This window comes from Capra hircus, chromosome 7 (assembly GCF_001704415.2).
Source record: "Capra hircus breed San Clemente chromosome 7, ASM170441v1, whole genome shotgun sequence".
In the NCBI taxonomy this organism is placed as follows: domain Eukaryota; kingdom Metazoa; phylum Chordata; class Mammalia; order Artiodactyla; family Bovidae; genus Capra; species Capra hircus.
In genome coordinates, this window is record NC_030814.1 from 62,906,500 (window position 1) to 62,932,090 (window position 25,591).

General features: G+C 35.8%; 1 protein-coding gene across 2 annotated transcripts in view; it reads right to left on the minus strand.

The window, feature by feature from the left end:
- The window catches only part of SMAD5 (SMAD family member 5), a 58,826-nt gene continuing 34,506 nt past the window's right edge, over window positions 1,272-25,591 (minus strand). For both annotated transcript variants that reach the window (XM_005682962.2, XM_018050347.1), the window contains exons 3-7: window positions 21,898-22,149; window positions 17,894-18,013; window positions 10,371-10,592; window positions 7,798-8,054; window positions 1,272-6,377 (exon numbers count right to left, since the gene is read on the minus strand). In XM_005682962.2, the coding sequence (XP_005683019.1) occupies window positions 6,234-6,377; window positions 7,798-8,054; window positions 10,371-10,592; window positions 17,894-18,013; window positions 21,898-22,149 (995 nt within the window). In that variant the 3' untranslated portion in view covers window positions 1,272-6,233. The remainder of the gene's footprint in view (window positions 6,378-7,797; window positions 8,055-10,370; window positions 10,593-17,893; window positions 18,014-21,897; window positions 22,150-25,591) is intronic.

A 25,591-nucleotide genomic window follows, 5' to 3' on the forward strand; every position in this document is an offset into this window, starting at 1 on the left:
TTTGATCTCTATCAACTCCAACTGGTCTACTCAACTATGGAGCAACATCCAGCAAGAAATCTCTAGCACGAAACTTCACAAACCACTTTTGAGAAGTGTAATCAGTCACAGTACCTTCTCCATACACTGCACAAATCTTTTTTTTTTTTTTTTTCATTTCAGTTGCATTTTCAAATTACCTTTCTTGAAACAAAAAAGCATAAAATACCGGAAACACTGCTTTTTCCCCCTCCACTTTCAATATTAAAATAGCTACACAAAAACTTTGGCATTCCTGGTAGCTCAGCTGGTAAAGAATCCGCCTGCGATGTGGGAGACCTGGGTTTGATCCCTCGGTTGGGAAGATCACTTGGAGAAGGGAAAGGCTACCTACTCCCGTATTATTCTGGCCTGAAGAATTCCATGGACTGTGTATAGTCCATGGGGTCACGAAGAGTCAGACATGACTGAGCAACTTTCACTTCACACAAAATCTTACCAATTTTGGTAAGTTTTTAAAATGCATGCTGATATGACAATTTTCACAATACCATCTAACAAAACTGTTTTGAATGACATTAAAGACAGGCACTACTAGAGCCATCTACAGAATAAAACCAAATTAATTTTTTGGCCTGTCCAATACTAAGGTCAAGCAGCATCAGAAATTATTCCTCTGATTCAAAGAAGCAGCAGAAATTTAAGAGATGATGATGATAACAATAAAAGTGTACTTGTGTGACAGGCACAGTTTTAAGTACTTGTATTATTTTACTTAATCTTCCTACAAATAGACATTTTTACTTTACAGATCAGGAAGCTGAGGCACAGAGTGGTTAAGCAACTTGCCTAAGCGCACAGAGTTAAAAAAGCTCTGAGGCCCAGGGCTCAAATGCAGGCAGGCAGACTCCAAAGCTAAAAGCTATTCTCTCTCTCAATCATCTGGTCAAGACCTTTAATTTTAGATAGGGCTAGAGAAGGGAAATTAGTGGTTAAACTAAAAAACTCCAGACTCTAGATTCAAATCCCTTTTCAAAACAAAACAAAACTAAACTAACAAAGAAAAACACATCAACTCTCTTATAAACAGAATAAAACATACTGATTACTCTGAGCAAACCTCAAGGTGGCTCGAAAGGTCTGTATATTCATTTTCTACCACTAGTGCACAAACACAGATAACACAGCTGGTCACAGAAACTGATAACCTTATTGTTTTTAAGACTCTACTCAACGAAACATGTTAAATCAAAAGATAAGAGCCCCCCAAACAAACAAAAACACACATTAAGCAGATTTTGAGATTTATTAAAATAAAGTATTAGCAAACAATATGCAAAAACAAAGTTCTTAAGAGAGTTATGGCTTTGAAAAGCGCAATATAGGAAAACCTAATATATATTTATAAGTATCAAAATGATAACAGAATTGAAGCATGTTGCTAGAATTTCACTTTCTACAACACAAACAGAAGGGGAACAAGTACAAGTAAGAAGCAGACCTATAGTGCAGCCATTGGTTTGGTCTTTATCATCCTCATACGAAGTATCTTTTTAAGAGAACACTGGCAGGATTACACATATATACCCGGTTTTCATGATTACAATCCTACTCAATTTTAATGTAAGCGATTTTCAAAATGCAACTTTAACCAACCATGTTGAAAAGAAAAGCACTTGCCCAACTATTATCTTCAAGAGTCCCTACAGTTAAAATACTTTATGAATAAATCAAAGCAACATCATCTCCAAAGGTATTAGACTATTATAAAAGATTTCTGACTCTAACAAAAGATTTCTTCTTTATTTGGGATTGTTTGGCCTCACTGGAGTCTTGCTATAGCTAACACCAGCTAGTATTAAGACGGCACTATCTACTGATAGGGTAAAAACAAAAATCTACCTCTACACAAAAATTCAAACTTTTAAAAAACAGTATCCTCAAATAAATCCTTAAAGGACCATGGTTTACAACAATTTCAAATTTTAAGAATTTTAAGAACTGAATTATTTGGATGAGAACCAAACAAACCTTTCTCACTCTGTCATAAATAACAGAAGAATCCCACTCTGAGACTGGATCTTTTCAACAAAACAACTCATCACTTGTTTTACAGCAATTGCTACCAGCAAATATTACAGCATAAGCTCTTATTTAAAAAAAAAGATTGATAAATTTTTGAAATTTATTTTTTTCAATTTGAAAAACTGAAAAAAATTCTCAGTTGTTTCTGTAAATCATCCAATTTTAAAGTAACACTTCAATTATAATAATTCATTTTAAAAGAGAAGTTTCTATTATGAAAAATCCAATATAACAAAGGCTTGACAAATACTCTTGCTTCTAGTAATTAGGACATGCTAAACTGTAATCCAGTGAATTGCAAAGAACTGTCCACCTTTCTGTTTAGCAGGTAGAACTGTTTACGCAGAAGAAATGCCTCAGATTCTCTCCACACACGCATCTTCTATGAGAAGAAAACCTCCTCAGAGCCCCACCTGTGTTAGTGAGGGAAACGCTATTCTCTGAGGGAGATAGGTATCCCGAGATTACCACCCAAGAAACGCTGTGCTAGTATCTGAGAAGATGTCCATAAACCAATACTTAGGAAAACTCCCGCCAATAAAAATCACCAAAGACTTCTAAAACCACCAGGCTATCTACTATCTTAAAAGATTCTTGCTTATCTAGCTGATGGGTATAAACGAGGACACATTCATAATTCCTACCAGAGAGATTTCAGTAAGAATCTATTATAATAAGATAAGGAAAAGCTCTGAGCCTCTTCAAAGTTAGTAGGTCCAAAATTTTAATCATCATTAGAAGATAAATTTAATAATTATAAAAGATGTCTTGTTCTTCAGAAAATATAAAAGATATTAATATATTTTAAGTGGGAGAGTTATAATGACCTAAAGTAACATTAAGCAAGCAACTAGAAAAAGTATAAAGAAACAGCTCTCAACTGGGATATTAGATGCTCTCTGCAACAGAAGTACAACACTTAAACAGGTACTATCAAACTTGAATTTATAGTTTCTCTGTTACTGGCATGATTTCATTTTTGCATAAACTTTCTCCTTTAAAAGAACACTATGACAGGGGAATTGTTTCTTCCAGGTACTCTAAGATAATACTGAAGGTTATATAATGTGAGCCTCAGTCCTTATCTTGACAATAGACTTTAGATCTAAATACTTACTGATCATTTTCCATCCTAAAAGAATGGCTTACTCTCAAATGTTATGGAAAGTATAAAATAGCTACACCCTCTTTTCATACTGTTAGGTATAACTTACTGAACTATCTAGTAATCTTATTGTGGATTTCACCTCAGAAACCCAGCCAATTCTATTCTCACAGTTTACTTATATAACAAAGAGAATGGAAAAAATGATTTATACTCTGTTGTATATATTTGACATTTAGATCAATGTTTTCTTTAAATTTTCTCTAAAGGAAAAAAGTTCACTTCAGTAGATCAATAACATGCCTACTAGTTTATATTCCATAACTTAAGCTAGGTAATTATGTAGAGATACAGTAGTCAAATGCACCTCTTAAATTCTGCTGTTGTTTTTTTTCCCAGTCAGTATATTTTTGTTGCTTTAATACATTACTGAGATTAATTTTGATTCTATGCCTCTTTTTTGCATTTACCAAACTGGTTGTAGTTTTATTATTCCCAGACTCTGTCTTTTCAGTTGGCATATATTTATATGCTGTAATGCTATAAAACAAGATTATTCTGGGTGTGATGATGCTTTTATAAATTTGACTATAAACCATTCTGGAGATTAAATAAAAACTTAAAACTGTAATTTTATGAAATGGTTTCTTTCAGAGGTACTTTTCTCATTGGTAAAATTTTAGTTTTTTTTAATCTTACTGGCTAATTTTTATTTCCCATCCAGTCCTGTACTAGCATCGTCAAGAATTACAGCATCTGCTGGACTGAATGAAGTTTTCATGTAAAACCCATGGGTGTGGAGTTAACAGCTTTTAGGAAATACAACAGGCTTATACTTTTCCGTGAAACTCTTACCAGTTAATAGCTTCAGTACTGTCATTCATGAGACACAACTCCTTAGAGAAAACACAGAAAAAGCCAATTACATAAAATCTTGCTAACTCTAAAGGTTGCTACATGAGTAAAAACAATTTTTTATTAACTCAGTTGAAAGCATCAATAAAAATAGTTTCCATCAGTTCAGGCCCACTGATGTTGATTACATGCATATGCCAGTCACCCTAGGTGGTTTTTCTACAAATGTGTTTCAAAGATTGTGCCATGAACCTGGCTAAGTATACAATGATGTAAATAGCTCAGTTCTATCACTGACCAAATAATCCTCTTTTGTGTGGCTGACACAATTCTGGAAGACTGAGAATGCATGTCGTATAAAACCGATGTTTAAGGCTCAGGTTACTGTCAAGAGATTTTCACTTAGCAAAGGACGAGAGCTGAAACATGAATGGCACTGCATCTGAGAAAACTAAAGCCATCCATTGGCTGCACTTTATAAAAGCAGTAAATAATGTTACGGAAAATAAAAAACTGCATTCTCCTTTCCTCAAAAATGCATTTTTTTTCCTCAGAAAAGCAGAAAGGGCAAAGAAGAAAGTCTAACAAAATTAACATTTTAAAAAGAAGATTGACATGGCTCCACGTATTTTCAAGACACTGGAAAATAAGCTTCTTCTAATAGGTAAATTAGGTGATTTCCCACCCCCCCCCCCCCCGCAAAGTAACATCTTTGTTCTTCATGCCATAACTAAGTGTCCACTGTACTGTTTCTTAGGAAAAGAGGTTATGAGTCCTTCCCTCAAAGCCCTTATGTATGACTGATTAAAAGAATATTTTAGAGTTTTTGTGTCTTTCCTAAGGACTGTTGAGACTAGCATCCACACAGCTGCTTAAAAAATGGAAGAGCATGCATGGTAACTGAGAGAAGAATAGTCTGTATTCTTTGATATGTGAATGTTTTCAAACCAGCTAGCTCAACAACCTCTGCTGACCGATTCATACATCAGATAGGTGGCCTCATCGTTGGGGCCAGACTGAAGAGGCTCCTATGGCTATAAGACACAGGTCCCTGCATGGGAGACTGATGTAAGTTAACAGCAATGGGATTAAGTAGATTTTCCAACATTAATATCATCCAAAAAACTGCAAGGAATTAAAAAGAAACCTTAAATCGGAGCTACAGGATAACAGTCTAATAATCTAGGTTGAAAATACAACAAAAGCTAGAAAAAGCATAACTTTCTATAACTGTAATCTATAAACTGCAGTGTTTAATACAAAAGGGGTACCAAGGAAGCAAGGATGAGCACTTAAGTCCAAGTCACTAGAGTGTGTTTCACGACGGTTACACTAAAAACTGTCACCCATCAAAGTGCAAAATAAAAGATTAATGCATGTCAAAATTAGAGTTCTTGCAATATTGGCCAAAAGCAGCAAACACAGCTGAACAAGGCCACGCACGCACTGTCACCAGCTATTAAGCAGTACTCATGACAGATGTAAGTAAATGACATATAATGGAGATCTGCTGCTCGCAGGAACTTTTTTAAAAAAAGGAAAAGTTTTACAAAAGCTATACTGAGTGGAGTCACAACACACTGACAACATTTAGCTGTATTAAATGTAAATTTTATGATGTCATTTAGAAATTTATCACTTGGCTTTTATTGAACACTACTTGTTAGAGCAGTGCATAGTGTTCCTTCAAATAAAAGATTTTTTATAGTTTCTTTTAAGTCCCTACCATACGCTTTTATAAAACAATGATAGATACTTTTTTAAAGTTGGTGGGACTAAGAAACTGGTAAAAGCACAGTTTTGCAGAATCAAGACTAGAATGGAAGACTTTCATTGAACACCCTATTATACTGTTAAAATTCTCTATCATGTGAAGTATCACTTTTCCAAAAAAATTTCACAAATAAAAAAACTGTTGGGACAATAAGGCAAAAGTATGTTCCAGTTTAAGATCAAGGCCAAACTTCTGAACCAGGGCACAATACTTACTCTGCACCTTTCACAACACTTTCGAGAGTTAATCACATGAACATGAATAGAAACAAATGTTGATTCATCACAAAAACAAATGTATTGGTCACAATTATGTAGGAAAAAAGAAAAAGCTGTAAAATCTGTTTTCCATGTAAGCTCACAGTATCTGTACTGGAAGTTTCCCTAAAATTAAAACAAGTCCACTAAAATATAACTGAGAAAGAATACTTCTGCACTATGAAACAGAAGAAATGGGGTTTAGCGGGGAGCCCATCTGAGTGAGGACTTTATCTAGCCACTGAAGAGGCCCATGAAGATGAATCTCAATCCAACACGGGGTGCTGGTAACATCTTGCCGGTGATACTCCGCTCCCCAGCCCTATGAAAATGAACAGATAAAACAACAAGCCATTTTTAAAATCATTAACCAGTCTAAACTAACTTCCCCATGTGTCCAACTCTTAGCGACCCCATGGACTGCAGCCCACCAGGCTCCTCCGTCCATGGGATTTTCTAGGCGAGAGTACTGGAGTGGGGTGCCATTGCCTTCTCCGAACAAAAAAAACTCTTAACGTTAGAGATATACAGAATGTAATCTAAAAGAAAAACTCTCAAAACCAACCTTAGCATTCACCACGGAATTAAAAGCAAAACAATAGCTACATCATCATAACAACATATAACCCCTTAATAGAAATTCTTGAGGCAAGATACACTCCAGAATTCTTTTTTCTTTTTTTTTAATTTTTAGCAAGTTAGTAATGATGCAATACCTCATAAATAAAACATTAGTAATTCTGCAATGAGCTACAGTCTCTCTTTAATGGATAAATAAAACCCATATACAGCCTCATGTAAGTTCACATCAGATTTTGTCAACAAAAAAATTTTTAATTTTTAGGTGTTTTTTTTTTTTGAAACATCAGATAAGGCACTGTAAAACTGATCAATGCATGCAAATGAAGTTCAAGTGGAAATGATATATCATTATCCTTTAAGATGGGAAACTACTGGGATGAACTGAGCAGCACCACTTTTGCCAAAAACTCCAAAGAATAGAACAGAATGTTTTACTTTTATTTGCTGGATGTATCAAGTTCTCTGCTTTACTGCTTACAGTAGTCCTTGCCTAGGAAAATCAAGTGGGGTGTGATGAGGGCGGAGTGGGGAACTAGATTAAACATGAGAGCCACGTTTCTATAACAGGGAAGGAAAATGCCTTCAGGGCTACTTAAGCTGATGCACAAAAAGGCCTGTAACAAGCAGCAAGGAAACCCTAGGCTGTGGGACGGTGGGCCAGAAAGAAAAAACCCTACCCAGAGCATTTGACAATTACTCTTCTTTGGCTAAATCCTTAAGGAACAAGTGGATACAGCACAGGTTGCTAAAAGAGATCACTAAAATTCTTTCTAAATTTTGCTCATGAATCATCATTTGCAAGGCCAATAAAATTAGGCCAAGAGCAAATGATAAATTCAAAAAGTTCTTTCAATTTTGCAATTTCTTTCAATTTAATAACAGAGCTTAAAACATAACTGAAATTCTTTATAAACTCAGCCCCTATTCAATACCAATATCAAGCATTTTATTATAATATCTAAATTATAAAATAAAATCACAGACCAATCATGTGGTTTAAGTTATAAAGTTAAGAATTTTCTTTAGAAACCTGTTAAATCAGGTCAGAAGTAATTACTACCTTTAACACAGACTTTAAAAAATTATAACCTACAGACATATAATACACATGTTATATGTTACAGTGACTCAAATTAAGCTACAGGTCTCAACCCACTCACCTTGACAAAACTCATTCGAATGGTACACATTTTGGTGAGCTCATATACTGCCTCAAATCCATGGTTGACAGACTGAGCCAGAAGCTGAGCAAATTCCTGATTGTTAAAAATTTTGAGGCTGCAGCTGCTAGGAATCTTACAGACAGTGGTAGGATGAAAGCCATGATGAAAGTTGCAGTTCCTACTCTGAACAAATATGCTGCTGTCACTGAGGCACTCTGCATATACCTCTCCACCAACGTAGTACAGATGAACACCTGAAAAAGACAAGAATTACAAGAGCCAACTTCACAAAGCAGTATAATAAAACTGAATAGGTTGCATGAGGTACAGACAAAATAACTACTACAGAGCAAGTCTTCAAACAGAAACTACCACTAGATGGCCTTACGTTGCTGAAGATAGTCGAGGCTAATGTCTCCCTGAATATTCATGGGAAGACTGATGCTGAAGCTGAAATTCCAATACTTTGGCCACCTGATGTGAAGATCTGACTCACTGGAAAAGACCGTGATGTTGGGAAAGACTGAAGGCAGGAGGATAAGGAGATGACAGGGGATGAGATGGTTGGATGGCATCACCAACTCAATGGACATGAGTTTGAGCAGGTTCTAGGAGTTGGTGACAGACAGGGAAGCCTGGCTTGCTGCAGTCCATGGGGTCGCAAAGAGTCGGACACAACTGAGCGACTGAACTGAACTGAATGCCTGCCTAAATCTACAATGATCCTCAAATAACTAAGACTTAAGCCTCAAGTTGGCAGCATATTAGGTTATCAGTTCTCAGAGTTGTTTTTTTCCCCCTTTCCCAACAATCTTTTATCTCTATGAGAGAAACAATGGCCAAAAAAATCCCCCAAGAAGGCACCTTATGATGAGTCCTTTCAAAGAAATATTTAGTGCTATCAACTATCATGAATAGTTGGTTGGCTAAAGAGTTTTGCACTCTTTTTGCCAACGGAAGGGTTTGCATCATTGAAAAAAAAGAAAGCAAGCTAAGTCATATAATGTAATTTCAGGTCATAGGAAGAGTCCTTAAATGGCAGATTTATTTTACTTTCCTTTAAAAAATGTTTTTGGTATTTTTTAAAAAATATATAAATAATATATGCTGCTGCTGCTGCTAAGTCGCTTCAGTCGTGTCCAATTCTGTGCGACCCTGTAGACGGCAGCCCACCAGGCTCCCCCCATCCCTGGGATTCTCCAGGCAAGAACACTGGAGTGGGTTGCCATTTCCTTCTCTAATGTATGAAAGTGAAAAGTGAAAGTGAAGTGTCCGATTCTTAGAGACCCCCATGGACTGCAGCCTACCAGGCTCCTCCATTCATGGGATTTTCCAGGCAACAGTACCGGAGTGGGTTGCCATTGCCATCTCCAAAATAATATATGAATGTTCACTATTTAAAAGTTCAAACTATATAGCTAAAGCTCAAGTTGTTCCCAACTTTTCACTACTGCATATAGTACTAAAAAGACCATCGTAATACATATGCGTGATTCACAGACTGAATCAGGCTATGACATTAAAAAGTATGTTCTGTTTCTGAGCAAATACTTTCCCTGGAAGAAAGGATCCTAGAACTATATATTAGGAAAAAAAGGGTAAAATGAGTCTAGTATTTAAGAATTCACCAAGCAGATTTCTCTTAAACTATCCTACTGTAGAATGAAAAATCAATGCATAGAAGTGGGGCATTTTTACCTAAAAAATCATAGCAAGTTATTAGTTCAGTCAAAAAGGAATGGAAACTTTCTTTCCAATTTATCTTTGGACACAGTATTTTTCCGAGTCTCTTCTATAAGAAATCATATTACAATTAAAGTTAGTTAACTTTTGTTCCTAAGACCTTCTCAAGTCAAAGAAGCAAAAAGTGGAAAGTAATAAAAACAAAACTTCAAAGATAGGCAAACAGCCCTACATGGGATAGGTTTCCTCTCTGACCGCTTAATGCATGATACAATTTCACTACAGTGTGAAAAGTTCCTGGTTTGTTGTGGCAACTGTCTTGGAGGATGAATTATAAATAGAACCCTGTTACCTGAATTTAAAGGTAGGAAGAGTGGTAGTGAAGCCACTGAAGACTTAAGTCATTCAAACTGTTCTACCAGTAATCTTGCTCCTCCATCATAATGAAAATTCTTACAAGCCATCTCAACCCAAAATATTCCACAAAGATCATAATTCAAAAATTTTAATCCTTCACTAGCATTCACATATTTTACAAATATTTCTTGTGTATGTACTATGAGCCAGGCATTGTTATAATTGCTAAAGATACTGTTATGAACAATGCGAATTTCTGTATAGCTTGTATTTCAGTTAAGAAGACTGAAAATGAAAAAAAAAAAAACCAGAATAGTATGATTTCAGATCCTAAGTACTATGAAGAAAAAATAGGCAGGATAAAGAAGAGAAGTCTGAGTACATCTCTACCTAACACATTCTTCTGCATCTGCAACCTGAGGGCAGGACCATGCCTTAAGTTTCTCTGTATGCCCTTACATAATGCAGGGCGCATAGCAAGCACAACAAACAACCAAATTCAACTGAATGCAGGAAAATGACAAAATTACCTTTTCCAATATGTCGCCTAGTGTTTTCAATTGTTGAATTACGATTAACATTTGACAACAATCCCAAGCAGAATCTACTTTTGTTATTCGAAGGGTCTGTGAATCCATCTACTAACACACTAGTAGAAGAGGCATGGAAAGCTTCCCCAACACGATTGTTTAATTCATAATAGACAATTGAGCACCAATGTTTGGGCTCTTCATAGGCAACAGGCTGAACATCTGTGAACAAACCAGACACAAAAACAATGTTTAATGATTACCAGAAACTCAAAATTATTTTGGTGTTTCCTTTAACCCAACTCAAGCACTATATGAAAAAGAAAATTTTCAGATATTTCACTGACATCTCATTGCCTTTCTGGCTTTCAGTCTGTATCAAAAAAACAAACATCAGAAGTGCTTTTTTCTTTTCTTTTTAAGATTTTTTTTGATATGGACCATTTTAAAAGTCTTTATTGCATTTGTTACAATGAAATTTTTATCGAATTTGTTGCTTCTGTTGCTTTTATGTTTTGTTTTTTGGCCAGGAGGCATATGAAGCCTTAGCTCCCTGACCAGGGATCAAACCCACACTCCCTGCATTGGAAGGTGAAATCTTAACCACTGGACTGAAAGGGAATTCCCCAGAAATGCTTTGATCATAAAAGTGTTTTTTTTTTTTCAATTATACATATATAAGGATGGGCAACATCACATTTTAAGTTGCTTTTCTAGCAGAATCAAATCCAGGTTTAAATTTGAGATGACAAAAGCTCTGTTTCAACAAACTGAAAAACAACTATACCAGCATCTGTAAAATTATTTTAAACAAAAATTTGGACTGAAAAATTAATACTATTAGCAAACTAAGAATAGAGGGTAACTTCTTCAACTTGATACAAAGAACATTTACAAAAACCTTCCAGCTAATGTCATGCTTAAGGGTGAAAAACTAGAAGTTTTTATGCTAAGATCAGTAACAAAGCAAGGATGTGCTTATCACTCCCCTTCAACAGCATATTAGAAATCCCAGCTAATAAGTAAGAAAAAAGAAAAAAAAAGTTATATGGATTGAGAAGACATAAAACTGTCTTTGTTCACAAATGACAAGATTATCTATGCAAAAAATCTGAAATGATTGACAGAAAGCCTCCTAGAACTGATAAGCAATTATAGGAAAGTTGCAGGATATAAGGTTAATATACAAAAGTCAATCACCTTCCTATACCAGCAATGAGCAAGTAGAATTTGAAATAAAATTATCATTCATTGCAGCACTCAAACAATGAAATATTTACGTAAAGAGCAAACAAACAGAACAGGTAAGATACATATGTTGAAACTATGAAATTCTAAATAAAGAATTCAAAGAAGGAACTAAATAAGTAGAAATACAGTCTATGATCATGCGCAGGAAACCTCAATTCTTCCCACCATGACTCAAGAGTGAATGAAATCCCAATAAAAACTTCAGCAAAACATCTTGTACACTGATCCTGAAGTTTACATGGAAAGGCAAAAGACCCAGAATAACCAACACAATACTGAAAACCAAACCAAGAAGACTAACACCACCCAACCTAAAAACCGGCTATAAAACTATAGTAGACACTCTATGAAAATCATCTCAAAAAACCAGAGGAGGAAATACAGATGACCTTGAATATGGTAATGACTTTTTAGATACAATACCAAGGTATGATCTTTGAAGGAATAATTGACAAGCTAGATTTCATTAAAAATTAAAAACTTCTACTCTTTAAGACACTGTCAAGAGAATGAGAAGACAAGCCACAGAATGGGAGAATATATTTGCAAAGACACTTCTAGTAAAGAACTCAGGAGAAGGCAATAGCACCCCACTCCAGTACTCTTGCCTGGAAAATCCCATGGACAGAGGAGCCTGGTAGGCTGCAGTCCCTGGGGTCGCTACTAGTCGGACACGACTGAGCGACTTCACTTTCACTTTTCACCTTCATGCATTGGAGAAGGAAATGGCAACCCACTCCAGTGTTCTTGCCTGGAGATCCCAGGGATGGGGGAGCCTGGTGGGCTGCCATCTATGGGGTCGCACAGAATCGGACATGACTGAAGCGACTTAGCAGCAGCCGTAGCAGTAGTAAAGGACTGTTACACAAATACAAAGAACTCTTAAAACTCAGTAAGAAAATGAATAAGCCAATGAGAAAAACTGGTCAAAGATATGAACAGACACCTCAGACACTGAAGAAGATATACACAAAAGCAAATAAGCATATAAAAAGATGCTCCACATTGTATGTCACCAGGGAAATGCAAATCAAAATAGCAAGGAGATACTACTGCATTAGAATTACCAAAACCATTAGAATTGCCAAATCCAAAACACTGACAATCCCAAATGCTGGTGAATATGTGGAGCAACAGAAACTCTCATTCACTGCTGGTGAGAATGTAACATAGTACAGCCACTTTGGAAGACAATTTGGTGACTTCTTACAAAGCAACAGACTCTTACCATACAATCCAGCAAATGTGTTCCTCACTGTTTGCCTGAAGGAGTCAAAAACTTAGGTCCACACAAAAACTGCAGAGAGATGTTTACAGAAGCTTTATTCATAATGGCCACAACTTGGAAGCAACCAAGATATCCTTCAACATGTGAATGGGTAAATAAACTGTAGTATACCAGACAACCAAATATTATTCAGCGTGAAAAAGAAATGCACTATCAAGCCACGAAAAGACATGGAGGGGAGGGACTTAGGTGCATATTACTAAGTGAAGAAGCTAATCTGAAAAGGCTACATACTATAAGATTCCAATTACAAGACATTCTGGAAAAGGCAAAACTATAGAGACAATAAAAAGATCAGTGGTTGCCAGGGGTTAGGAAAGAAGGAGAATGAATAAGGCAGAGCACAGAGCATTTTTAAAACAGTGAAATTATTCTATAGGATACTATAAATGATGGCTACATGTCATTATTCATTTGTTACAACTCAAGGAATGTATAATACCAGGAATGAATCCTAATGTAAATTATACATTTGGGGTGATAATGATGTATCAATGTAGGTTCACAGATTATAATAAATGTATCACTCTGGTGCAGGTAGTGGGGGAAGCTGTACCAGTGTAGGGGGAGTGGGTATATGGGAACTCTGTACTTTTCACTCAAATTTGCTGTAAATCTAAAAATTAGTTAGTTTAAAAAAAAGAAAGAAAGGAAAAACACAATCAAATGAGTGTTCTTTGGGTAAAAGGTGGTATACATTTGAAGTTTTAAGTGCCAGAACAGCCTATGGAAAAAGGACTGTATAAAATATAAAACATTGGCCAAACTCTTATCAGTGTTAAAAATCAACAATTCCTAACGGACACAATGGATGGAAGAGACATGTGGAAGTTCTTCATCCAGCACTAGTAGAGTGTCTGTCTTGGAGCTGAAATCAGAAAGAAAAGTTATGAATTGTCAGTTTTCTTTCAAGAAAGGCAGAAATTTTTTAAAATGTCCAAGAAAAACGTTAAGAATAAGTCACACTGACTATGTAGATACCACAAAAGAGTTGGTTGACTTTTAAAACTCAGTTTTAATTATATAACTGCAAAGAATTCAGATGAGGAGGTACAAGAAAAACAAACAAACAATGAGGACCTATAGAGCAAAGTTCTAAGAGCTCAGATTTTAAAGAAGTTTGTATAAAAGATGGAACAAGGAGGGACTCATAACCAAACACATATATAGATGAGTAGCAGGAAGTTATAACAGTGTCACGAAAGACTAGAGCCAAGATAAGCAAAACAAAAAAGACAATTTTGGTTAGAATGAAAAGAAGAAAATCAAAAGGTCTGCGACTCTGCTCAAGGCAAAGGACATCTTGTTAACTGGTGATTCACAGCATTGCAATTTAACTCTAATTTCCCAAGTGAGAAGAAACTCTGGTGAAAAAAGATATCTAGGAGGGTTAGAAGACTTGAGTGCCAGGTTCTTCTAAAGGGACTCAGTTGTTTGGCTAAGAAACTATAATCCAAGAAATATTTAATATACATCACCACTAAACTGTACTCTCTGATCTCTGGAGAATCAAAAGAAGAAGGAAAATGATAAATGGGGTAAACATACTCCAAATTTTTAGAAAGAGGATGATAATACCATTTTTTGGGAATTATCCAATGCTGTATACTAAGATCATTATAAATACAGTCAAAGTCAATCAACATACTAATAACTCCTATGTAGTTATTATCTCTTTATTTTACAAATGGAGAAATTTAGGCTTAGATATATTTAAAAAGCCACCCTAAGCTGCAAAGCAAATAAGCAGAGATGCAGGAATTCAAATCCAGAAATTTATGTTCTCAGACAGTTTGCTCTAAATGAAGGTAGATACTATGAATATTAAGCAAATTAGTATGACGAAATTCCTAGATAAATTCTTTTTTTTTTTTTTATAAATTCTAATCTTAAAAAAGCCAAGGTACTATTTAAACATTAACAAGATTATCAGGGGGCCTGAAATTTATTCTTAGGAATGCGGGGCTTATGGGACATACAGTCATCCCATATCATCACAAACACTATAAAATAAATACAAGGACATCATTCTTTCAAGAAACTAAAGTGCCAATACCTTACCTCATGCAAACTTGTGACAAATTAAGAAGTTTAAGTTCTCAAAACAAAATGACTTTAAAAACCGCAATTGAGATACCACTTCATACCCATTAGGATACTATTATCAAAAGAAAAAAGAAAACAACAAATGTTGGCAAAAATATGGAGAAATTGGAAATCCACTGCAATGCTGGTGAAAACGTAATGGTGCAGCCACTGTGGAAAACAGTTTGGCAGTTCCTCAAAAAAGCTAAACAGAATTACCATAAAATCTAGCAATTCTACTCCCAGGTATATAATACCCAATGAATTAAAAAACAGAGACTCAAACCGAAACCTGTATACCAATGTTTTCAGCAGTATTATTCAGAATAGCCAAAAGGTGTAAACAAACCAAATGTCCATGAATTGATAAATGGATAAACAAAATGTGGTATGTGCTTACAACAGAATACTCCTCAGCCTTAAAAAGGAATGAAATTCTAATACATGCTACAACCTGGATAAACCTTAAAAACATTATGCTCAGTGAAATAAGCTAGATACAAAGGGACAAACATTACATGATTCCACTCAGATGCAGTGGCTAGAATAAGCAAATTCAGAAGACAGGTGGCTCAGGGGTAAAGAATCTGCCTGTCAATGCAGGCAACTGTAGTTTTTAGTTAAGAAATGCAAGTCTTTCTCATCAGTTTACTGGAATACAAGTGACATCAGCACTGTGTAAGTTTAAGGTACACAGCACAATGATTTGCCACACAGACATCATGAAATGATTATCACGCAAGTTTAATGAACCTCATCAACTCACGCACGTGTGCTCAGTCGTGTCTGACTCTGCGACCGCAGAGACTGTAGCCCACCAGGCTCCCCTGTCCACGGGACTGCCCAGGCAAAAATACTGGAGTGGGTTGACATTTCCTTTTCCAGGGAATCTTCCTGACCCAGGGATCAAACCTGTGGTCTCCTGCGTCTCCTGCACTGGCAGCAGATTCTTTACCACTGAGCCACCTGGGAGATCCTCCATCATCAACTCATACAGACACAAAATTGAAGAAGCAGGAAAAAATACATTTTCCTTGTGATGAGCCCTCTTAGGATTTACTCTCTTTACAACTTCATGTATAACACACAGAAGTGTTAATGACATTTATCATGTTGTACATTATGTCCCTCATACTTGTTTATCTTACAGCTGGAAGTCTGTGCCTTTTGACAGCCTTCATCCAATCAATTTTATTTCTAACTATCAATGAAGAATCCAAACACAAAATTTTTAAAAAATTTCACTCACTGAGGAATAAATTTAAAAAGAAAATAAGTGAAAGACTTATACTGAAGTTGAAGGTCTAAACAAACGGAGACTAGAGAGTACAATCCATGTCCGTGTACTAGATGATGGCATATCTCCCCATACTGATTTAAAGATTCAAAGTGACTTCTATCAAAATCCAAGGAGGAATTTTTTTGAGGGGGACAGAAACTGAAAAGCTGATACTAAAATGATATGGAAATATGCAAAGAATGTAGAATTGCTAGACAATTTTCAAAAAGAACAAAATTGGAGGACTAACACTTCTTGTTTTCAAAACTTACTATAAAACTTTAGTAATCAAGACTTTAAGGAAAAGATAAACAAATCAATAAACAAAATTTAGCATCCTGAAATAAATCCTTACATTTATAGTCAACTGATTCCTAAAAAAGAAGCCACCATGACACTTAACAAATAGTGCTAGAGCCAACTCGGTATCTACTTGAACAAAGATGACTTTAGACCATAACCATACAAAAAACTTAAAATGAATCACACACCTAAATACAAGAGCTAAAGAACTGCTAGGAGAAAACACAGAAGAATATTTTTTATGACCTTGGGACAGACAAAGGATTTTTAGATGCAACACCAAAAGCATAATCCAGGAAAAAAAACTGATAATTTCATCAAAATGAAAAATTTTTGTGCTTCAGAGGACACCATTAATAAAATGAAAAGACAATCCACAGACTGAGAGAAAATATTTGCAAATCATATGTCTGATAAAGGACTTGGGTCCGAATATACAGAACTCTTACAACTCAATAATAAACAAATCAATTTTGAAAAAAAGGCAAAAGATTTAAATAAACCAAAGAAGATGTATGAATGGCTAGGTACATTAAAAATGTTCAAAATCATTCCTCAGTAGGGAAATGCAAATTAAAACAAGGAGACACCACTTTATACCCAACAGAATAACTACAATCAAAAAGATAAACAATAACAAGTGTCAGGAGGGTATGGAGAAACCAGTACGCTCATATGGTACTGGTAAAATGGTACTACCATTTATAGCTGTTTGGCTGTTTCTCTTAAAGACTTAAATTTACCATATGACTCAGAAAAATAAAAACAAAGACTTAGTATTTGCAAACATTCATTACAGCATTGTTCATGCTAGCAAAAAACTACAAACAATTCAAATGTTTATCAACTTATAAATGGGTAAACCAAATGTGGTATATCCATACAATGAAATACTATTCAGCAATGAAAAAGAATAAACAAACTATTGATACATGGTACAAAATTGATGAATCTTGAAGACTACACATTCTGTGATTCTATTTATATGAAATGAGAGAAGGCAAATCTACAGTACAGAAAACAGATTAGAAGGTTTCTGGAGCTGGGGGTATGAGAGGATAGATTGCAAACACGCATATAGGATATTTTTAAAGCATTGTAAAACTGTTCTAAAACTAGAACATGGTAGAATTCTACATGGTAATGGTGTAAAATTTTACACATTTTTAAAAAATCGTTGAATCATATACTTAAAATGGATACATTCATGGTATATAAACTATAACTCAATAAAGCTGGCTTCTAAAAGTGACTGAGAAGTTGTTTTTTTTTTTTTTAAAAGAGCAAAAACAACAAAATAAGCATTGTACTTCTTACCTCTGCTGGATATACTGGGCATAATCTGAGGAATCATATTATTGCTTGTATCCATGGGCTGGGAATTATCTTGACCCATCTGATCGTCTGGTGGCATGTAGGCAGGAGGAGGAGTATCAGCTAACAGGAAGAAAATAAGACAAGTTAGAATCCCAAAGGAATAGTTAGAATCTTCATCTCGCTGAAAGTTAGATCTAAATGCATCAGAAAGTTCTTAAAAATTCCCAGTAGGATTCATTACCGAACATCACAGACACACAAAAATGCAGGATGCTACCTCAGGGCAAGGCAACAGGAGAAAAGACAGCATACCCCTTAGCCACCAGAAACCTACTACAAGTCCACGTGAATTTGGTCCAATCCGCATAGTAATATCACTGCTAAAATTCACTACGATAGACTTTAAGGTCAAGAATTTTGCCTTCATTTGCTTAGAATTATATGCTCAGAGAAACTGCAACTACTGTATCAATCTGAAGGCCAGAGATTATCCTCGTTCAGGTATCTACAGAGACATTCTTAAATTGCCAAGATCATCACACACTGTATTGTTATTTAAAACTGGAAGATAAAACCATGCTCTTTCAAAATTTGCCAACAACACTAACAGCAGCTATCTAATTCTTTTGCGATGTCTTACAATGGCATTATGTCCTATGGCTCTAAGGAAACAAAAAATGGCTCTAAGGAAACAAAATGAACTACAAAATCTTTTGAGTTAAAACATTTCTGGCTGCAAACCTTTACAAAAGCTATAGCTATACTTCTTTGTCTCAGTAACTATAAATACTGAACATATATCTGAATATATAACTTATTTTTCACCTCAAGGTTTATACAAGAGGTATTCTGAGACAGAGCTACCAATCAATCAGCACTGACTGTAGAACAAAGGATGAAAATTAGTTTTTGAAAAGACACTTAACAGCAAGTTAAACAGTTGGAACTCAAATCCTTTTCAAAAAACAAACCTTCATCAATTGGTATTTCACTGCAATAGAGAAATCACTAAGTATATATTTACATATGACTGCCTGCAATGTAGGTATTCCAGTATTTCTAATGATTTAACCACACAAGACCATGCATGCCATTAATAAAATTTAGCCACTTTAAAAATCTGCTTATGATCCTTCTCCAGGCAAATCAGTGTATCAGTTATCTAATTAAAGATAACTGGAGTTCATTTTAACCTATCAAAGTATAAAACGATTTGACAAGCAATGTAGCAAAGTTAAAAAAGCACAGACTTCAGAGTCAAGAGAAACCTGGGCCTGAACCCCCTATTTATTAGCTATGTGACCTTAAGTAAGGTACTTCAACTCTTGGGGTTAATACCAGTTTCATCTTCCATCTGTAAAATAAGAATAATATCTATCTCACATGGCTGCTCTGAAGATTAAATTTAATGTGATATCTTTCATCACAGTATTAGTTATATAAAAGGCACTTGATAAATGGTATGGCACCCCACTCCAGCACTCTTGTCTGGAAAATCCCATGGACAGAGGAGCCTGGTAGGCTGAAGTCCATGGGGTCGCTAAGAGTCGGATATGACTGAGCGTCTTCACTTTCACTTTTCACTTTCATGCACTGGAGAAGGAAATGGCAACCCACTCCAGTGTTCTTGCCTGGAGAATCCCAGGGACGGGGGTTGAGGGGAGCCTCATGGGCTGCCATTTATGGGGTCACACAGAGTCAGACACGACTGAAGTGACTTAGCAGCAGCAGTAAAAACTTTATGAAAACATTTAACTTACGTCAAATATAGCTACTTCCTTTGTTGCTTTGACAGAACTTAATTGTAATGCCTAGTGGTATACCTAGATTTAGTCATTTGGCCCAATATATGGCCAACTGATATCTAACAACACTTTGTTTCCTGATTATCTACTTTCCTTTACATTCATCAGACAGAGCCATTTTCTGTCTTTCTGTTTTTGATACATTTTTACTACATTCTGGCCTTTACTGTATATAGGACTCCTCTCTATGAAATCATTCAAGTTAGCACCATTTGGCTTCAAACTCTCAATCTGCACTGGCAACCAGTTAACACATAGGTGTATCTACATAGTTAGCAGTAAATGTATTTATGTGTTGCTGTAATTTCATCTATTTATTTAACAAATATTTACTGGAGGATCTACTGCATATTAGACTCTGACGTAGGTACTGGTGATGTTAACAATAAACAAAAGAAGCTATGAAAGTTTACAGACAAGTTGGGAGGGGGAAGAGGCAGATTATAAGTAAAGACAAAATATACTACACTGGATTGTAATACATGCCATAGAGAAAGATCAAGCAATGAGATAGGGAAGGTGGGCTGGAGGAGTGAGTGCAACTTTCAAATTTTATCTACCGTAATGTTACTGTTCTTAAAGGGTAATCGCCAATCTCCCCCAAATTGTGTTTGCTTTTTTAAAAACTTCCATTTATGTGAACTAAAAAAAAATAAAAACAGTTCACCCTCTTCCCTCAACTGCTTTTTCACCACCTCTGGCAACCAGGGGTGGCTGTCCTCTGTATCTATGAGCCTAGTTGTTTTTTTTAAGTCCACGTATATAAGAGAGATCATAACAGAATTTGTCTTTCTCAGTCTTATTTCACTTAGCATAAAGCTGTCAAGATTCATCCATGTTGTCACAGATGGCAAGATCTCATTCTTTTTTATGGCTGGATAATATTTGTGTGTGTGTGTATTTATTATATCTTCTTTATCCATAAATTAACACTATAAATAAAGTCACAATAAACATGAGAGCAGTGATACCTTCCTGAGTCACTGCTTTTGTTTTCTTTGGATAAACATCCAAAAGTAGAATTGCAGAAGCATATGGTAGTTCTATTTTTTATTTTTTGAGGAAATTCTATACTGTTTTCAAAACTGGCCACACTAATTTTCATCCCAACAGTGCACAAGAATTCCCTTTCCTCCAAATCCTCACCAACACTTGTTATTTCCACCTTTCTGATAAACAGTCATTGTAATAAGGGTAAGGTAATATCTCACTGTGGTTTTGACCTGCATTTCCCTGACAATTAGTGATGTCTAGAGCATCTTTTCATGTATCTATTGGCCAACAGTATGTCTTCTTTGGATAAGTATCTATTCAGATCTTAATAGACCTTTTTTTTTTTTTTGCCACTGTGTCATATGAGTTCTTCCTATAAAGTTTGGATATTAGCCCCTTATCAGATACATCATTTGCAAAGATTTTCTTTCACTCAGTAGGCTGCCCTTTTATTTTACTGATGGCTTCCCTTGCTGTGCAGAAGTGCTTTAATCTGATATAGTTTCACCTGTTTATTTTTGCTTTTGTTGCTTTTGCTTTTAGTGTCAGATTAAAATAATCATCAGCGAGACCTAGGTTAAGGAGCTTACTACATATATTTTCTTCTAGGAGTTTTATGATTTGAGGTCTTACAAACTCTTATCTACTTTGAGTTAATTTTTGTGTGTGGTGTAAGACAATGGTCCAATTTCATCCTTTTGCATGTGTCTGTCCAGTTTTACCAGCATATTTATAGAAGACACTGTCCTTTCCCCTTGTACATTCATGGCTCCTCTGTTGTGAATTAATTGACAATTTCCGCATGAGTTTATTTCTCGACACTCTGTTCCATGATCTATATGTTTGTTTGTATGCCAATATTATATTTATTATTACAGCTTTGTAATACAGTTTGAAATCAGGGAGTATGATGCCTTCAGCTTTGCCCTTCTTTCTGAAAACTGCTTCGGCTATTCCAGGTCTTTTGTGGTTCCATACACATTTTAGGACTATTGTATTTTGTGAAAAATATATCTACTTGCATTTTTAAACATACAGCACTTGGCAAAATAAAATTCAAAACTTCTGGAAATCAAACAATTACCAAAGAGTAGTCAAAAATAGTTAGTTCTTGACATATTAACAGCTGACCCAGAGGATCAGCAGTATTAGAACAAATGCTAATTCTCAGGAGTTATTTTTTATATCAATGAAATAAATTCTTACCTGGGAGCTGAAATGGACTTCCTGGTCCAGAACTTGCTGGGGAGCTGGGATATGTGCTGCTAGCAGGGGAAGGGGGGTAGGGACTATTTGGAGACAAGGGAAAAGGAGTGCTGTTGGGCTGATGGAAAGAATCGGGGAACGTTGCGTTTTGCGGCATGTGCGGCTCGTTGTGGCTTAAGTTTCTAAACTGAACCAGAAGGCTGTGTTGTGGATTGAATTCATTATGACGAGGCACTAACACTGGAGGTAAAACTGAAAGACAAAAATCAAAAGTGACCTGTGAGCAATGACTAAAACAACTCATACACATGAAGGGACAAATAAGAAAGGATTGAGGGAAGATGGTAAACCTACTGAAACAATTTACTTTTAGAAGGGCTGCTTTGTTAGAACCCTGAATCTGTATTCACATAATTAAAGCAAAAATTCTCTAAGCATTCAGCCTATATAAAATACTCTAGAAGACAAAATACCCAAGCAGAGATGAGAATCGTGGTAAGCATATTTAAGAGCAACCATAATTACAGCAAAGGGAATAAAGCCAATGTTTTACAAAAACTATAATTGGTATATAACCCTAACCCTTTAAAAACTATGAATCACCATGTTGTACACCTGAAACTTAATATGTCAATGATACAAAAAACAAGAAAAAAAAACAGGTAAATATGTCATCATCTCCTTAGATGTTACTGCTGTTGGTCTTGCTTTATCTGTATGAAACAGGAACACATCCTAAACCATGTGGGCCAAAGCATCATCCCTTAGTCTGAAGTCCAGATAGCTGTTTCTGTGACAGTCCTACTTCTCTGCATGTTCGCTCTTTACCATCCAAGACTGTAATTTTCATAAGGTGTTCATATGAATCTGAAATAAAATAGTGGGCTAATATAACTTTAAAATTTTTAATTAAAAAATAGATGAAAACAACCATAATACAGAGAATTTAATGCACTGAGAGTTCAATATAGGTAAGCATTCTCAACTAGCAAGGAGTCAAACAAAATACTGTGGAAAAGACAACATCTGATTGGACCTTAAAGAACGGGAAGCATTTCACATGGAAGTGCTAGGGGTGGAGTGTGCCAAGAGTGTAGAGGAGGAGCTGGAAAGATATAAGAAAGGACAGTCAGAGGGCCAAGCACGAAACGGGGAGGCAAGACTAGAGAATAAAGGTGAAAGCAGGCATGCACAGGCCCTGAAAGCCTCCATGTTTCCAATTTTGAACATTTCTTCTTTCTTTCGCTTTACCATCTGAGCCACCAGGGAAGCCACTGCTGCTGCTGCTGCTGCTGCTGCTAAGTCGCTTCAGTCGTGTCCGACTCTGTGCGACCCCATAGACGGCAGCCCACCAGGCTCCTCTGTCCCTGGGATTCTCCAGGCAAGAACACTGGAGTGGGTTGCCATTTCCTTCTCCAATGCATGAAAGTGAAAAGTGAAAGTGAAGTCGCTCAGTCGTGCCCGACTCTTAGCGACCCCATGGACTGGAGCCTACCAGGCTCCTCCGTCCATGGGATTTTCCAGGCAAGAGCACTCGAGTGGGGTGCCATTTCCTTGTCTGAGGGAAGCCACTAGCAAGGTCCAAATAGTATGTAAAGTGAAGTGAAAGTCACTCAGTGTGTTCAATTCTTTGCAACCCCATGGGAGTCCATGAAATTCTCTAGGCCAGAATACTGGAGTGGGTAACCTTTCCCTTCTCCAGGGGATCTTCCCAGCCCTGGGATCAAACCCAGGTCTCCCGCATTGCAGGCAGAGCCTTTACTAGCTGAGCCACAAGAGAAGCCCGTATTTTATGTTCTTCAGTAAAGTTTCCCCATCTGAAAACAGTAACAATTCCTAGATAGAAGTCTTCCACTCAAAATTATTCCTAAACAACTTTAACAAAAATATACGGAAGCATAAATAGTTTTAAACTGGGCTTTAACAGATCCACTTTATTCAAACATTCAATTTCTCTAAAAACTCAAGTGATCAATACCATCTGATCACCTTTCCCAAGAAGAAACTGAAAAATCTGATTTCTCTAAACTTAAGGTACTAACTCATCTCTTTCATAATTTTTTTGTATTTGTCAGTGTAATTTCACTTTCAAAAATTTCCCTTTGACTCTAACATCTAATCAGAGTGAAACAGTGAAACATTTAGTGAAATGTTTAATGAAACATTTAGTTTCACTAAACTTGTTTAGTGAAAGTCCCTCAGTCATGTCTGACTCCTTGAGACCCTATACAGTCCATGGAATTCTCCAAGCCAGAATACTGGAGTGGGTAGCCTTTCCCTTCTCCAGGGGATCTTCCCAAGTCAGCAGTGACAAAATTAAACTGTTTTCAAATTAACTAGGTTGTATCTCTCCTTCCTGAAGTAGGGATGAACCTAAGCAATCAGAAGCTCTGTAATTTGTATTTTTATCTCTTTTCATTTTACTGAATTAGTATTGTGACTATGTAGTTAATATCTGATTATGACTGCTTTTTTCTGTTTATTAGTAACTGCTGTTTTCCTTACAAAATGATGGGCAGCTGCCACTGGACAGAAGGACATAAGACACTGAGAATGTCTATGTTCAGCTCTCTAGCAATCTGAAAGACTTAGTGAAATAACTATTTAGGAATTCAATCCAGTAAGGATTTTTTTGAGACAGAACTAAAATCACGAATTTCTCTTTAACTTGTATATTATCTATACACGTACTTTTTAAAATAATTATTTTCATTCAAAATAATACACTGATAGTTTAAAAAGATAGATGCTATGAGAGATTATAAACAAAAAGAACAATTTCTAAGCCTCCTCCCAAACTGCTTCCAGAAACAACAAATTTAAACATCCATTTCCTCTAAAATTCACTTTGTGCCTACTAAATAATAACGCTTACACTGCTGTCACTGTTTTGTCAAGACATTATCTGTAGACTTATTTTTATGGCAAATGAAGTAGATTCCTTAAATCATTCTATTCCCCATTCTCTTCCTAATAAAGTTACACAAAAATTTGGTTAACTCAATATCCTGTGTTTATGATAGTTTATATATTATATAAATTACATAAACACAATTCATTGCTAAGCCAAATTTGTATTATACTTTTTTCTTGAACAATTTTTTTTTAAATTATTGTCTTGGTCCTTCATTTGCTTAATCTCAAGTTTCTATCACTAATTTCCCAAAGTCCAACAAATCTAATAAATTTCTACCAATACTATTTTCCAGGTGCCACATATAAAGAATCTATTTATTTAGTTTTCTCCCCTGGATGGATCCTCCATCGTTTGCTATTTAAGTCCCCTACAAATTCAAGGTCTTTAGACTTCCTCTTCTTTTCTCCCCAGTTGGATTCCATTTCCTGGACCTCATTCTCTATTCGTTTACTAAAGAAGGATGTAAGGAAGATAAATTTTGAGTCCTTGTTTATATGAAAGTAACCTGTCTTATGTTTATCTACAGACAAATTCCAGAATAACCTTTTTCTCTCTGAATGTACAGGGCACTGTTTCTTTTCTAGAATCCAAAATTGCATTGAAAAATCCAGTATTCTCATTTCCAGTCTTTTCTCTGTGCCCTATCTTTTTTACTCTGGGAGCTCTCAAAATCTTCTTATCCATGATACGCTCAAATTTCATGAATGGGTCTTTTTTCTGTCTCTTTTGCTGGTTACTCAGTCATTGGGCCCATTCCATTTTCAGTTCTGGGAATTG